The sequence below is a fragment of the Garra rufa genome, chromosome 11 (assembly GCF_049309525.1).
Source record: "Garra rufa chromosome 11, GarRuf1.0, whole genome shotgun sequence".
Classification (NCBI taxonomy): Eukaryota; Metazoa; Chordata; class Actinopteri; order Cypriniformes; family Cyprinidae; genus Garra; species Garra rufa.
The window spans coordinates 45662906-45678675 of record NC_133371.1 but is presented as its reverse complement, the minus strand read 5'-3'; the positions used below and the strand labels follow the sequence as shown (position 1 = coordinate 45678675).

Sequence of the window (15770 nt, the reverse complement as noted above, 5' to 3'; positions counted from 1 at the left end):
ATGCTGCTTTAGATTTGTAAAATGAGACGGAATAATGTTGATGTTTACTTTTAAAAAACAGTCGTGATGTCTTAAAAGTGTCTATGTATAGGCAGCTCAATAGGATTTGGAAAAGAGCCCACTTTAAAACTTAATGCATTGCATAAAAATATTCTTCATTAATATTTTTGCATTGTCTTCATTAAAAAAAAATTATATATATATATATTATATATATATATATATATATATATATATATATATATATATATATATATATTATTTATTTATTTTTATTTTTTTTATTTATTTTTTTTAAAACACAATCAAGTTGCACAAATTTAAGCACAAATATCATTATTTTAGTTAAACATTAAGCTTAAAATGGGAGGAAAAAATGCCACTGTAAAAAAATTGTAAGTGAAACAAAAATAAAACAAACATCACAGTCTTTCTACTTCAAAATGTCACATTTAATTCAGTGTAATTCAGTATTTATTTGTGAAATTTCAGTATTTATTTGTGAAGCTACTTGCCTTTTTTGTAATTATTTGTGAAATTTACTAGCAATTTCTGAGTGAAATCCTCATTTAGTTTAATTTATTGGTATTTTTGCCTTGTTTTCCAGTAAAAGAAAATATCAAAATATTCTTAAAACAAAAAACTTGTGAGGAAAGTACAAAGTGAGGAGTCAAAGTACTTGTTTTAAGCAGAAATCTGATTACTTTGGTTAAATTTTAGGCTTAAAATGAGAGAAAAAAAATGACGGAATACTGAAAAAAAATGTGTAAATAAAACAAAAATAAGACATTGCAGTCTTTCTACTTCAAAATTTCAGTTTAAGACACAAAAATAAACAATATTATTTAAACAGTGTTATTTTAGTATCATTGAGATACTATTATAGATTTTATTAATATTATATATAATATATATATATATATATTTTTTGTTTATTATTTAGTTTAATATGACACTAAAATAACTCAAATTAAAACAGGAAAAAAAGATACAATTAAGACATAGACATGTAAAAAGAAATGACTGACAATTACATAAAACGTCAACTAAAATTAAAAGAAAATATAAAATATAAAAATTAAAAGTGAAGCAAATATTTGTAACATTTTAATACTTCAATTCTTTTGCATTTTAATTTTAGTAAAATTTTTATTTGTTATGTGTTTTTGTTGTTTTAAGTAGTGTTTGTTTTTTACTTCAGTTTAGTTTTAGTTATTTTAATACATCAAATTAAACTAAATACAGTGAGAAATGTTGCCTTTACAAATAGCTGAAATAATTTAAATATGTGGTTTTAATTTTAGTTTCAGTTTTGGTTTTAATTAACTATAATAAATAAGTTTGAAAACACTGCAAAAAATTATTTAGATTAATCAAAAAAAAAAATAATAATTTAGATTTTTTTTCTTGTCTCCAGCCAAAATATCTAAAAATTCTGGACAATTAAAAATTATTTTCTTGTTTTTCAGAAGAGTTTTTGCTTAGAAAAATAAGAAAAGTAATCTGCCAATGGGGTAAGCAAAAAAAAAATCTTATTTCAAACAAAAAACAAGATTATTTTTCTTACCCCATTGGCAGATTATTTTGCTTTTTTCAAGCAAAACTTCATTTTGACTTGTTTTTTCTGAAAACAAGAAAATTATTTTTACTTGTCTAGAAAATCCTTCTTGATTTAAGAATGTTTAGATATTTTGGCTAGAAATGACAAATCTAAGGAAGAAAAGCATTTTTTACAGTGTTATTCTCTTATTATTAGTAGAAAACCCTCTTTATTATTGTGTCGGTGAGCAAGTGTTGCATGTTTTTCGTCTGACTTTAGTCTTTTTAGGCGGGCAGCACATGGGCAGCCTGGTTTGGTGGATGTACTGTAGGTGGAAAGGGTGTGTTTTCTTTTTGCCAAAATGATTTTGAACATGACACTCCTGTCGGTTGACTCATTATTGTGTGAATGATACAGTAATCCTGTCTCACTGTACGACACAATACAGCTCTGATCTGGTTACTGGCTGGAAACATCACTGCAGGCGGCTAACCGGCCACACCTCGCCTCAGACACATAGAGACGCCGCTCATTAAGAGTCTTAAACCAGTTTGTGTGTTTGTTTGAAATGTGTGGCTTTCGCCTACACTCTCAAAAAAATAGGTGCTTTCAAATGTACAAGCAATGCTATAGAAGAACCAGTATTGGTTCCACAAAGAACCATTCAGTCAAAGGTTCTTTAAAGAACCATTTCTTTCTTACCTTTTTATAATCTGAAGAACCTTTTGTGAAACAGATGTTAAAGGTTCTTTATGGAACCATTTAGACAAAAAGGTTCTTCAATGGCATCGTGAAGCACCTTTGTTTTTAAAAGTGTACATTGAGGACCAACTGTCCTCAAAATGATCATAAAACCTGGTTTATAATAAGAAATAAATATGCTAAAGAACACCCTTGTGAAAACGAAGTACATTTAACTTAATATGGATAATATTTTTTATAAAAGAAAATGCTATATTGCTTTATAATTAGGTTAAATTAAAATATTTTTAAAATTGTTGGTGAAACCATTTTTTTCACCCAGAAGTTGCTTGTAAATTTCACAACTAATTACAAAAAGACTGCAAGCAACACAATATATGTATATTAAGTACACTGTAAAAAAAAAAAAAAACGTAAAAAAACGGTAATTTTCTGGCAGCAGGGGCGCCAGAAAATGTCTGTTAAGAAATGGAAAAATACTGTCAGGAAAAAAAAAAACAGTAAAAAAACAGTATCCTATAATATCTTCAAAAAATGGTATACTACCGTAAAATTACATGCAATGTCCAACACAGTTTTTCACCGTATATAGAAGGGGAACTTACCGTTAACCATTTCACAGGTTTTTACCGTAGCATTTTTACAGTTTTTTACCATTAAATTCACAGTCATTTTTTACAGAGTAGAAAGACTGAATGATTATTTACTTATTTATTTTTTGCTAAACATACTCCAATAATCTTTTTTTATTTTTTTTCAAAACATACTCCAATAATATTTTAAATTATGTTTTATATTTTATTAATTTAATTGTTTTCATTGTAATTTTAGCTAAAGTTTTAGTCATATTATTTGTCCTTTTTTGTTGTTGTTTTGTAATTATTTGTGAAATTTACTAGCAATTTCTGAGTCAAGAAAATGATTTCCTAGCATTTAAATCCTCATTTGTTTAGTTTAATATACAAAAATAAACAATAATAATTCAAACTAGTGCTGTACAACGATTAATTGCGATTAATCACATCCAAAATAAAAGTTTTTGTTTACATAATATATGTTCGTGCACTGTGTATATTTATTATATTAATTTTATATATATATATATATATATATATACATACTACACACACACACACACACATGCATGGATATATTTAAGAAACATGTTATGTTTATATATTTATATATAATATTAATTATATAAATAAAAATATATACATGTAACTTTTACTTTGGACTTAACTAGCCTTTTATTTCATTATTATTTTATTATCTGCAAGTACATTTTTAATATACTTTTAGGATTTGAAGTACACTACAAGTGCACATTTAATACAACTAAGCACACACCAGCTTTGTTGCATCTTAAACTGAAACTGTTTTTGTGCTATAATAAGTAGTAAAGTTTAGCCTCAGCTTTTAGAAATGGACTTGTTTAGCCTGGAAAAGTGAAAGAAGAAACTAATAAACCAGCTGAGAGTGAAAAATCACCTCAGATGAACGAACGTCTGGAATTTAAGAGCAAGTGAAAGCACCTGCGCTGAGACAGAGAGAGATTGACGGAGTCTGTGAGAGGGGTTAGGCACGAACGTGAACCGCTTCAGAGAGGAAAAACATTTAGCCAATCCACACATACACACACACGCTCATAGTGTCCCAAAGCTGAAGCTGTCCGGCTCCGTCCATATCTCACAGTGATGGAGGACCGGGATCAACAGGGACGCTGGTGAAACTCCATCAAACTGACAGACGTACCAGATACACGACACAGAGCCGCTCAAACACACACACACAGACACAGGTTTGTTCATACTGCAGTTAAATACGGCTGTTACTCGTCTACTGAATGTTTAATTACATTCTGTTGTTGTTTATGAGAATGACAGACAGATTCTCCTGAAGTTACTGCTTGAAAACAACCAGATTAAATCACCAAAGCACGTCTCTGGTCTCTCGTGTGTCTTCCATCAAAACGAGCCACAACAAACACGTTAAATACAGTACCATTCAAGATGTCTCTTGTGCTCACCAAGGCTGCATTTATTTGATCAAAAATACTGTAAAAATGTGAAATATTATTATGATTTAAAATAGCTGTTTTCTATGTGGAACTAGGTTAAAATTTAATTTATTTCTGCGATCAAAGCTGCATTTTCAGCATCATTACTCCAGTTTTTAGTGTCACATGATTCTTCGGAAATCATTCTAATATGCTGATTTGCTACATTTATTTAATCTAAAATGCTGTGTAAAAATGTGAAATAGTATTATGATTTAAAATAGTTGTTTTCTAGATGAATCTTGGTTCAAATGTAATTTATTTCTGTGAATTTTCAGCTAATTACTTCAGTCTTTAGTCACATGATTCTTCAGAAATCGTTCTAATATGCTGATTTGCTGCATTTATTTAATCTAAAATACTGTGTAAAAATGTGAAATAGTATTATGATTTAAAATAGCTGTTTTCTAGGTGAATCTAGATTCAAATGTAATTTATTTCTGTGATGTGCTGCTGAATTTTCAGCTAATTACTTCAGTCTTTAGTCACATGATTCTTCAGAAATCGTTCTAATATGCTGATTTGCTGCATTTATTTGATCAAAAATACTGTCTAAAAATGTGAAATAGTATTTTGATTTAAAATAGCTGTTTTCTATGTGAATCTAGATTAAAATATAATTTATTTCTGTGATGCGCATCTGAATTTTCAGTATCATTACTTCAGTCTTTAGTATCACATGATCCTTCAGAAATCACTCTAATATGCTGATTTGCTGCATTTATTTAATCAAAAATAATATGAAAAAATGTGAAATGTTATTATATTTTAAAATAGACATTTTCTATGTGGAACTAGGTTAAAATGTAATTTATTTCTGTGATGCACAGCTGAATTTTTAACATCATTACTCCAGTCTTTAGTGTCACATGATCCTTCAGAAATCGTTCCAATATGCTGATTTGCTGCTCAAGAAACTATTTTTTTGTGGAAACTGTGATACATTTGATTATTTTAGGATTTTTTAATGAGTAGAATGTTCAAAAGAACAGCATTTATTTGAAATAAAATATCTACTGTAACAAATTTCTTTACTGTCACTTTTGATTCTTTTTTTGGCCTTAAAAATAAAGTAAAACAAGTATAAATAATCATTGGTATTCATCTATAACACGTGTTAAAATATAATACCTTTTAATAAAAAATAGCTTATTACAAAATGTACAATATGTGAAAAAAAAAAAATTAAATGTTCTAAAATTATAAATCAAGTTTACATTTCTAGTAGGCTTTTCCACCATTTAGCCTAAAATATATTTTGGTATTTTATTTTTTTTATTAAAAAAATATTTTGTTTTCAGAATTATTTTATTTTATTTTAATTGCCATATGGGAAGTACTGTTTCATGCATGTATTTTGTCAATTTTATTTATTTATTTATTTTTTTTGGTTTTGTTTTTGCGCCTTTTTGCTCATACACTAATGTTCAATACTTTTAAATCAGTATGTTTTAATAAAAATTAGCTAATTACAATATTAATAAAAACGACAATATTGCAATGTGTACAAAAGGCGTTTTAATTAAAAGAATTAATACTTTTATTCAGCAAGAGCGCAATAAATTGATGTAAAGTGACAGTAAAGACTTTTACAATGTTACAAAAGGTTTCCATTTCAAATAAATGCTGTTCTTTTGAACTTACTATTCATCAAAGAATCCTGAAAAATAAAATGCATCATGTTTTCGACACAACTGTTTTAAACACTAATAATAATCAGAACTATCAACTGTAACATAAATGTCTTTACTGTCACTTTTGATCTTTTTTGGCCTTAAAAATATAGTGAAACAAGTATAAAGAATAATCTCTTACTTTGAATAAATCTATAAAGGCTGTCCGATTCTCCAGGACGAGTGTGTGTGTGTTTCAGAGTCTGTCAGAGAGACAAACGTCTGTACTGGATTGTCTTTGCCAGGAGTCAGACACACGTGACGCTCCTGTGAGAGATTCCCGGTTCCCGTTGTGTCATTAATGTCTTTGTGAATCTGATATTTTCAGAAGAGCGTCTAAGGGTCTAATGTGTGTGATTTAGACTGAATGGAGAGTGCTGTGAAACTGTGAAACAGAGCAGGTTCAGATGATTGAGGTTGATGTCAGGATTATTTTTAAGCTTCATAGTTGCTTTTGTTTGGTTGGTGTGCGGAGCAGTTTTCCAAACTCACATGAACAGCTGGAAAAACTCATTTTGTGTTCAGACAGTTCATAGGAATGCAGTCACCAGTTCACTTCTGCAATTTAGGAATAAGTATCATTTTTCATGCTCATAGTCTCATTATAGTATAAAGCTTTTTGTTTAGAGTTTCTGAGCAAGTCTCTAAATAAACCACCTACAGACAGTCATAACCCATACAGTCATAAATGTTTTTAAATATATTTCAAAATATGCAACAAATGTGACCCTGGAGCACAAAACCAGTCTTAAGTAGCCACGAGTATATTTGTAGCAATAGCTAAAAATACATTGTATAGGTCAAAATAAACCGATTTTTCTTTTATGCATGTTTCTTTAAGATATTCTGTAAATTTCCTACCGTAAATATATCAAAACTTAATTTTTGATTAGTAATATGCATTGCTAATAACTTTATTTGGACAACTTTAAAATATTGAGATTTTTTGCATCCTCAGGTTCCAGATTTTCAAATAGTTGTATCTCGGCCAAATATTGTCCTATCCTAACAAACCATACATCAATGGGAAGCTTATTTATTTATTTATTTATTATATATATATTTATTTCAGCTTTCAGTTGAAGTCAAAAAATTGACACTTGTGACTGGTTTTGTGTCCAGGGTTACAAATGGGCAAAAACATATTTGCTAAAATATGCTTCAAAATATATTTACGGAAATATATTTTCTATTGATATACAGTATATGGCATATATTTTCTACCTTCTTATCAGTCCAAGAAAATACATTCACATATGTCACATTTTAAAAAACAATTTTTCTGTCTATAATATGTGAGAAAATCTAATACTTTTTATTAAAAATGAACAAGATCATCCTGTTTCCAAAATTTTTTATATTTTAGTTTTTGAAATCTACAATATTTTTATATATGAAAAAGTAAATGAAACGTTCTAAAATCATAAAGCACATTTTCATCTGTAGTACTTTTGCATTTATTTTGCTAATTCTTCTGCAATTTTTTCCCATTTTAAAAATACATTTAATTTAGTTTCACTGTTTACAACATCTATTTAGAATATATTTTGGTCAGAATTTTATTTTATTTTATCAGTTAGTTATTTTATTTAATTTTAGTCATTTGTTTGTTGGTTTATAATGTAGGATGTACTGTTTCATGCATATATTTTGTTATTTTATTTATTTTTTTTATTTTATTTTATTGCCCTTTTTTACTAATTTTTGCTCATATACTAATGTTCAATAGTTTTGAATCAGTATGTTTTATTTAGCAAGGATGCATTAAATTGATGAAAAGTGACAGTAAAGATATTTATAATGTTACAAAAGATTTCTATTTCAAATAAATGCTGTTATTGTGAACTTTCTATTGATATTTGAATCCTAAAATCATAAAAATGCATGATAGTTTCCACAAAAATGCTGTTTTCAGCATTGATAATAATCAGAAATGTTTGCTGAGCAGCAAATCAGCATATTAGAATGATTTCCAAAAGGATCATGTGACACTGAAGACTGGAGTAATGATGCTGAAAATGCAACTTTGATTACAAAAATAAATCACATTTTAACAGATATTCACACAGAGAACAGTTATTTCAAATCACAATATTATTTCACATTTTTACAGTATTTTTGAATAAAATATTTTGAATTTTAAATATTCTGAATCAATTAATGCAGAATTTTATTAGTTATTTTATTTAATTTGAGTTATTTGTTTGCTTGTTTCCCATATAGGATGTACTGTTTCATGCATATATGTGACCCTGGACCACAAAACCAGTCAAAACATTAAATTTTACAAAACTGAGATATATACATCACACTCAATAAATAAGCTTTCTATTGATGTATATTTTGTTAGGATAGGACCATATTTGGCCGAGATACATCTATTTGAAAATCTGGAATCTAAGGGTGCAAAAAAATCAAAATACTGAGAAAATCACCTTTAAAGTTGTCCAAATTAAGTTCTTAACAATGCATATTACTAATCAAAAATTACATTTCGATAGGTTTACAGTAGGAATTTTACAAAATATCTTCATGGAACATGATCTTTACTTAATTTCTTAATGATTTTTGACATAAAAGAAAAATCAATAATTTTGACCCATACAATGTATTTTTGGCTGTTGCTACAAATATACCCCAGCGACTTAAGACTGGTTTTGTGGTCCAGGGTCTCATATTTTGTTATTTTTTGGAGGCTTATTTATTTTATTTTTTGCTCATACACCAATGTTCAATAGTTTTAAATCAGTATGTAATGAAAATATTTAATGCTTTTATTCAGCAAGGATGCATTAAATTGATGAAAAGTGACTAAAGATACTTACAGTGTTACAAAAGATTTATATTTGAAATAAATGCTGTTCTTTTGAACTTTGTTTATATGGAAAAAAATACTGTTTTCAGAATTGATAATAATCAGAAATGTTTCTTGAGCAGCAAATCAGCCTATTAGAATGATTTCCGAAGGATCATGTGACACTGAAGACTCCAGTAATGATGCTGAAAATGCAACTTTGATCACAAAAATAAATTACATTTTAACAGATATGCACACAGAGAACAGTTATTTCCAATCACAATATTATTTCAAAATTTTCAGTATTTTTTTAACCAAATATTTTGATCTGTGTTTACGTTTCAGGTGTTGGAGCGTCTCTTCCAGAAGGGTTTCAGCGTGGCCGCGTCCTGCGGCGGTGGCGTCGACTCGTCCCAATTCAGCGAGTACGTCCTGTGTCGCGAGGACAGGCGGAGTCAGTCCACCAACACGCCCATCAGGATAAAGCAGGAGCCGCTGGACTAAAAACAAGCGCTCAGGCCCTCGGCCCCTCGTCACACACACACTCACACACACACTCACAAACTTTCTCAGCGTTTATACGGGGAATGTAATCAACCAGAAACCCAAAGAACTCCAGCAGGATCTAAATCCCGCCCTGTTCCGGCCAAACCTCCAATCAGAGGAGGCCCTCACGCATACGGAATGCTGGCTCCGCCCCCTCTGCCAGTGCAGTGTGTGTCACTCATCAAATCTCACGACGATTGCAGGGCCGGGGGTCCATTCTTTTGGATTTTTATTTCATCCTTGTCATTTCTAAAGACGTTTTTCACACCTTATAGCACCATGTTGTATGCGGTTAGCAGTACTAGGCTGGAGTTTTGTGTTTGTTTATTTTTTTTCTTTTCGTTACATGAAGGATGATGGGAGTGTCGTTCTGAAGGCATTACGTTTTGAGAGACTTTCCTGGCAGGAAAACGCTATTACGCCCTCGGGCCGCGTGGCCCAGCAGTCTGAGGTTTTAATGCGTTCGGCTGCTGAAGGTTTTTCTTTGTTTAAAGGAGCTGCGAGCAAACGTGGCTATTTCTAAAGCCGGAGACATTAAGCATATCGTTAAACATCTGAAATTTTTATAAGCTCCAGTCAAATGGCTTCTGAACTATATGCTACCTATACAAAGAGTTGTGTGTGTCAGGAACGAAATGTAAGGAGCTCGAGGCAAAACATGAAGACGAAGACGTACGATTGTGTCTGTAAGCCTACGTTTTCGTGCTTAAATGCGTCTCACGGTGGCTTGAAAACAACACGTGTTTAAAGATTCAGTGGAAATAGACTCGAGTTGGAGCGCGCTGACAGAATGAGGGTACTAACTATGATGCATTAATTTTTAAAACATCTTTGTGAATGAATAATCGTTATTCATTAGCCCACTTTATCAGGTTTCGTTGAAAGTTGTCCGGTTTCTATTTTGATGTTAAAAAGTTGAGAAATGTGAAAAAGATGCTTCATCAGATGTTAATGCGTGATGAATGTCTCCAAAACTACATCAACTACAATGCAGATACACTTTTGTCTGTGCAAATATCGTAAATCTATTGCCATTAATATTATTTAACAAATTATAACTGTTCCATTTCATTAGAGCCTACTTAATTTAACTTTTCTACTGTCCAAACGGTTAAAAAATATATATACTGACTACCAGTCAATTTTTAATGTTTTTAAAGAAGTGTCTTTTGCTCACCAAGCTTGCATTTTTTTTATTCAAAGTACAGCAAAAGCTGTAAAAATCTGACATATTTTTATTATTTAAAATAACTGCTTTCTATTTAAATATATTTTAAAATGTAATTTATTTCTGTGATCAAACCTGAATTTTCAGCATCACTACTCCAGTCTTCAGAATCATTCTAATATGCTGTTCAAGAAACATTTCTGATTATTCCATACATTTTCTCGGGGGTTTTGATGAATAGAAAGCTCCAAAGATCAATATTCATCTGAAATAAAAAGCTTTTGTAACATTACACACTATATCAATACTTTTTATTTACTTTTATTTGTTAATACTTTTAAAGTAAATGCTTTAAAAATGATCAAAAGTGATGATAAATGCTGTACTTTCTATTCATCAAAGAAACCTGAAAAAAATTCTACTCAGCTGTTTTCAACATAATGATTAATAATAATAATAAATGTTTCTTGAGCAGCAAATCAGAATATTAGAATGATTTCTGAAGGATCATGCAACACTGAAAACTAATGATAGAAGTAATCATTAAAGTAATGATGCAAAAAATTCAGCTTTGAAATCACAGGAATAATTTATGTTTTAAAATATATTCAAATAGAAAACCGTTATTTTAAATAATAATAATATTTCAAAATGTTACTGTTTTTGCTGTATTTTGGATCAAGAAAAAATCGCTGAGCAGAAGTTACTGTTCAAAAACCCATTGACTGATTTTATGATTCCTTAAATTTAATTAAAATATGAATTGTTAAAAAATCATGTTTTAATTTACTACCAGATATTACCAGTGTAATTTTTTAAATAATTTTTAAATCAGTTTTTATAGTTTCTGTTTTCATTTTAGTATTTTTAGAAGTTTTCATGATTTTTTTTTTTGTTTCAATTTTAAATTTTAATTAATTAATTTTATTATTTTAGTATTAAATGAAACAGTTGAAATGATAAATGTTGATGGGTTTAAGCATAAAAACAGTAAGTATAATACTGCTTTAAATTGTTGTTTTTCCAAAACAATACAAAAAAATTTTTGGTTTAATTAAATTTTTGTTTTTCTGAGCAAAAAAAAAAATATATCATACATATTTACACTTTACTTACATTTAATGTGCATTCTATGGACATAAAATTAGTTTTGTAAATTTATTTTGACCCATATATATTTTTGTATTTTTATTTTTATTTTATTTTTTTTAGTATCAACTTACGAAATATTGTTGTAATGTATTGTTGTTTTTAAATTTTTTTTAGCATTTTTAAGAGTGAACCCATATATATTATTTTGACCCATATATAGTTTTTATTTATTTATTTATTTTTTGTTGTTTTAGTATCAACTTAATCAAAATGAGAAATGTAAGTTTTTAGTTTTTGAATTTTATTTAGCCTTTTTAACAGCGAACAAAAATGACATGATGTTTCTATATATATATATATATATATAAAAAGGTTTTAAGCATTAAAAATAAGTATAATGCTGCTTTAAATTGTTGTTTTTTTCCAAAAAAAAAAAATTGAAAACTTTTCTGTTTAATTTAATTGCATTTTTTTTAGCAAAAAAATAAATATCATACATTTTTTCTCTGAATGACATTTTAGTAGGTGTCTTCTGTAAATTAGTGTAAAATTGTGATTTTATTTTCCAAAAACTTGATTGAAACTTAAAAAGTAGACACTTTACTTACATTTAATGTGCTTTTGATGGACATAAAATCACTTTTGTAAATTTATTTTGACCCATATATAGTTTTTATTTTATTTTATTTTATTTTTAGTTATTTTAGTATCAACTTAATCAAAATTAGAAAGTTTTTGTAGTTTTAAAAAAAAATTTTTTTGCATTTTTAAGAGTGAACAGATCACAAGCTACTAAATTAAAACGTTTTTTGAACATTTATATCTTAACTTCATTTTAAAAAAAACACTAAAGTAATAGAAGATGGCAATAGAAACATTATTTTTTTGTCAACCAAAACAGTGTTTGCATTCATTTTTGTATTTTTTTGTAATGACATGATGTTTCTAAATATATATATATATATATGGGTCAAAGACATAAAAGGTTTTAAGCATTAAAAATAAGATAAGTATAAAGCGGCTTTAAATTGTTGTTTTTCCAAAAAAAAAAATTAAAACTTTTCTGTTTAATTTAATTGCATTTTTTTTTTTGAGCAAAAAAATAAATATCATACATTTTTTTTCTCTGAATGACATTTTAGTAGGTGTCTTCTGTAAATTAGTGTAAAATTGTGATTTTATTTTCAAAAACTTGATTGAACCCTTAAAAGTAGACACTTTACTTACATTTAATGTGCTTTTGATGGACATAAAATTGTAAATGTATTTTGACTCATATTTTTATTTTATTTAAAAAAAAATTATTTTAGTATCAACTTAATCAAAATGAGAATTTTCTTTTTCGTTTTTGGAAAAAAAAAATTTTTTTTGCATTTTTAAGAGTGAACAGATCACAAGCTACTAAATTAAAACATGGTTTTTGAAAAATTCAATTTTATTTCCTTTCAAAGAAACACTAAAGTAATAGAAGATGGCAATAGAAACATTTATTTTTAGTCAACCAAAACAGTGTTTGCATTCATTTCTGTATGAATTTCTATTGAAAATCACTGTTTGTGAGTCTTGCCTCGAGCTCTAAGGCCGACGGTCTTGTTTGTGACATGAGGCTTCAAGTCCAGCATTGATCATCATCATAATCATCATCATCATCATCATCACAGGACAGCAGATCAAAGAGCAACAGAAGAACAAACTCCTCCAGTCTGTGTGTTTGTGGCTCACAGATGCTGTTTCTTCTCGATCAAAAACAAACAGCCTCATTCGGATTTATCCAAAGTCATTCAACTCAAGCAGGATTAGAAAACGCTGCAGTTTTGGAGTCTGAATGTGTTCATTAATGCACTGTTTTTGCATCATGTTGTTTTCTTTGCAGTCTGATTAAATGTTCACATGAGCATCTCGACCCTCCGTTGGGAACCCGGCCTTTGTTCTGACCCAGATCTGGTCCAGTTCTGTCACAAAGGGAATGACCAACCACCCTTTAATGCGGCGAGAGCTTTCCCAGCATGCCTCTCTCTCAACACAAACCTCAAATGCATTCCCAGGACACATTCGCAACCCCAAAACACGCTCGGAAGATCCCAGAAGTCGTGTTGTTTACGCTCTGATCTTGTTTAGGTACCTCGAGTTTGTTGGACAGAAAAGCGCAAAGTTGGATTACTTTTCATGTCGTTGTGATGCATTTCGGACATCGGGCCTAAACGCTGGTACTATGTAGAGTTCTTTGTATATTGACGCATTCAGATGCTGGTTTCTCTTCGCAAACAAAGCAGAGAAGAGACGCTGACACTGCTTTAACGCGAGACTGATGGACTGAAAAAGCAATATGATATGTACATAACAAATGACAAAAAGAAGATCCTCAACATTTCAAAACGTCTACCAAGGTGAAAAGTTGTCATTATTTAATGTATTACTAATTAGACTGTGGTATTAAAGGGCATGTGTTTATTTACAGTGACTTCTTTTTTATTTACTTGCATATTTGCTATAATAAAAAAAATATTCACCTGACATTTGTTTGTGCTTTTACTTTTATATAAATGTCAGCCCTGCCAATGATATATATATATACATTTAAAATATTATGTATTTTATATTAAACTTATATATCATATATATCATATTTAAATATATTTTAATTAATATATCAGCGTTGCCATTACTTTCTATTAAAAAAATGTTTAAAATTTTTAAAATGTCAAATATATTTTATTTTATTTTATTATATATTATATTATAATTGTAGGGTTTTTTTTTCAGTTTCAAAGTAACAAAATATATATATAAATTTTTTATTCATTAAATATACATTTTATTTAATATATTATACGTTTTATATTAAACGTATCATATATGAAATTATTTTTTTTAAATTCATATATCAGCATTGCCATTACTTTCTATCAAAAAGCATTTCAAATGTAAAAAATTATTAGAAAAAAAAAATCTAAAGTTTTTTCAAAATTTCAAAGTAACAAAAAAAATTATATATATACATTTTTGTACATTATATATACATTTTATTTAATATATTATAAATGTTTTATTAAACATATACTAATTATTTCAATATATTTTAGTTCATATATCAGCATTGCTATTACTTCATTACATTTCAAATTTTAAATATATCCAATTTTCTTATTTTTATAAATTTTTAGAATTGTAAAGTTGTTTTCAAAATTTCAAAGTAACAAAGACAGTTAACATTTACTCACATAAACACACACATACACATATATTATATATATATATATATATATATATATATATATGCAATTTTAATACATTATTTACGTTTATATATATACGTTTTATTTAATATATTATACATTTTATATTGAACCTATATATAATTTAGTAATTATTTAAATATATTTTAATTCACAGATCAGCGATTACTTTCTATCAAAAAACATTTCAATTTTTAAAAATGATTAGAATACATGTATTTTTTTTTCAAAATTTAAGTAACAACACATTTTTATACATTATATATACATTTTATTTAATTTATTATACGTTTTATATTAAATCTTATACTAAATATTTAAATATATTTTAATTCATATATCAGCCTTGCCACTACTTTCTATAAAAACATTTAAAATTTTAATTTTGAATACATTTTTAGAATTGTAGTTTTTTTTTTCTTCAAAATTTCAAAGTAACAAAAAACGAATTTTAAACATTTAAAAAAAATAAAAAAAATAATAAAATAAAATATATACATATCATTTTATGTAAAAATTAAAAGAATGTATATCTATGAAATATGTCATTTTATTTTATAAATATAAAATGATTTCATAAACAAACAAATGCAAATCTGATGTATAAATATTTATATAAATTATGAAATGGTGAGCCACACGTCTAAACAACATTTTGAAGTTTAGTAAACAGCTTATTTATTCCTTTACAAAATAGGTACAAATACAGAAGTATGTTCACACAAACAGAAATATTTCAGGATATGTACAGAATTTACCAAAAATAAGATAGTTCTAATAAACACAAGGTCTTGTAAACAATATATACAAATTATCCATAGATCGAAACATTAAATTCCAGCTGTGCACGTCAGCAATACAATATGAAGAGAGTCCTAATAATATTTTGGCTACAAAGCGTAAGTCATAGAAAGAGCCTCCAGCGGAAAACAGAAGATTAATAAAGTCGCTTTAAAC

General features: G+C 27.9%; 1 protein-coding gene across 1 annotated transcript in view; it reads left to right on the top strand.

The window, feature by feature from the left end:
- LOC141345882 (BTB/POZ domain-containing protein kctd15) overlaps positions 1 to 11642 on the top strand; it is a 35060-nt gene extending 23418 nt beyond the window's left edge. The window contains exon 4 of the mRNA XM_073850804.1: positions 9117 to 11642. Coding sequence (XP_073706905.1) covers positions 9117 to 9275 — 159 coding nt within the window. The 3' untranslated portion in view covers positions 9276 to 11642. The remainder of the gene's footprint in view (positions 1 to 9116) is intronic.
- The last annotated feature ends 4128 nt before the right edge of the window (positions 11643 to 15770 follow it).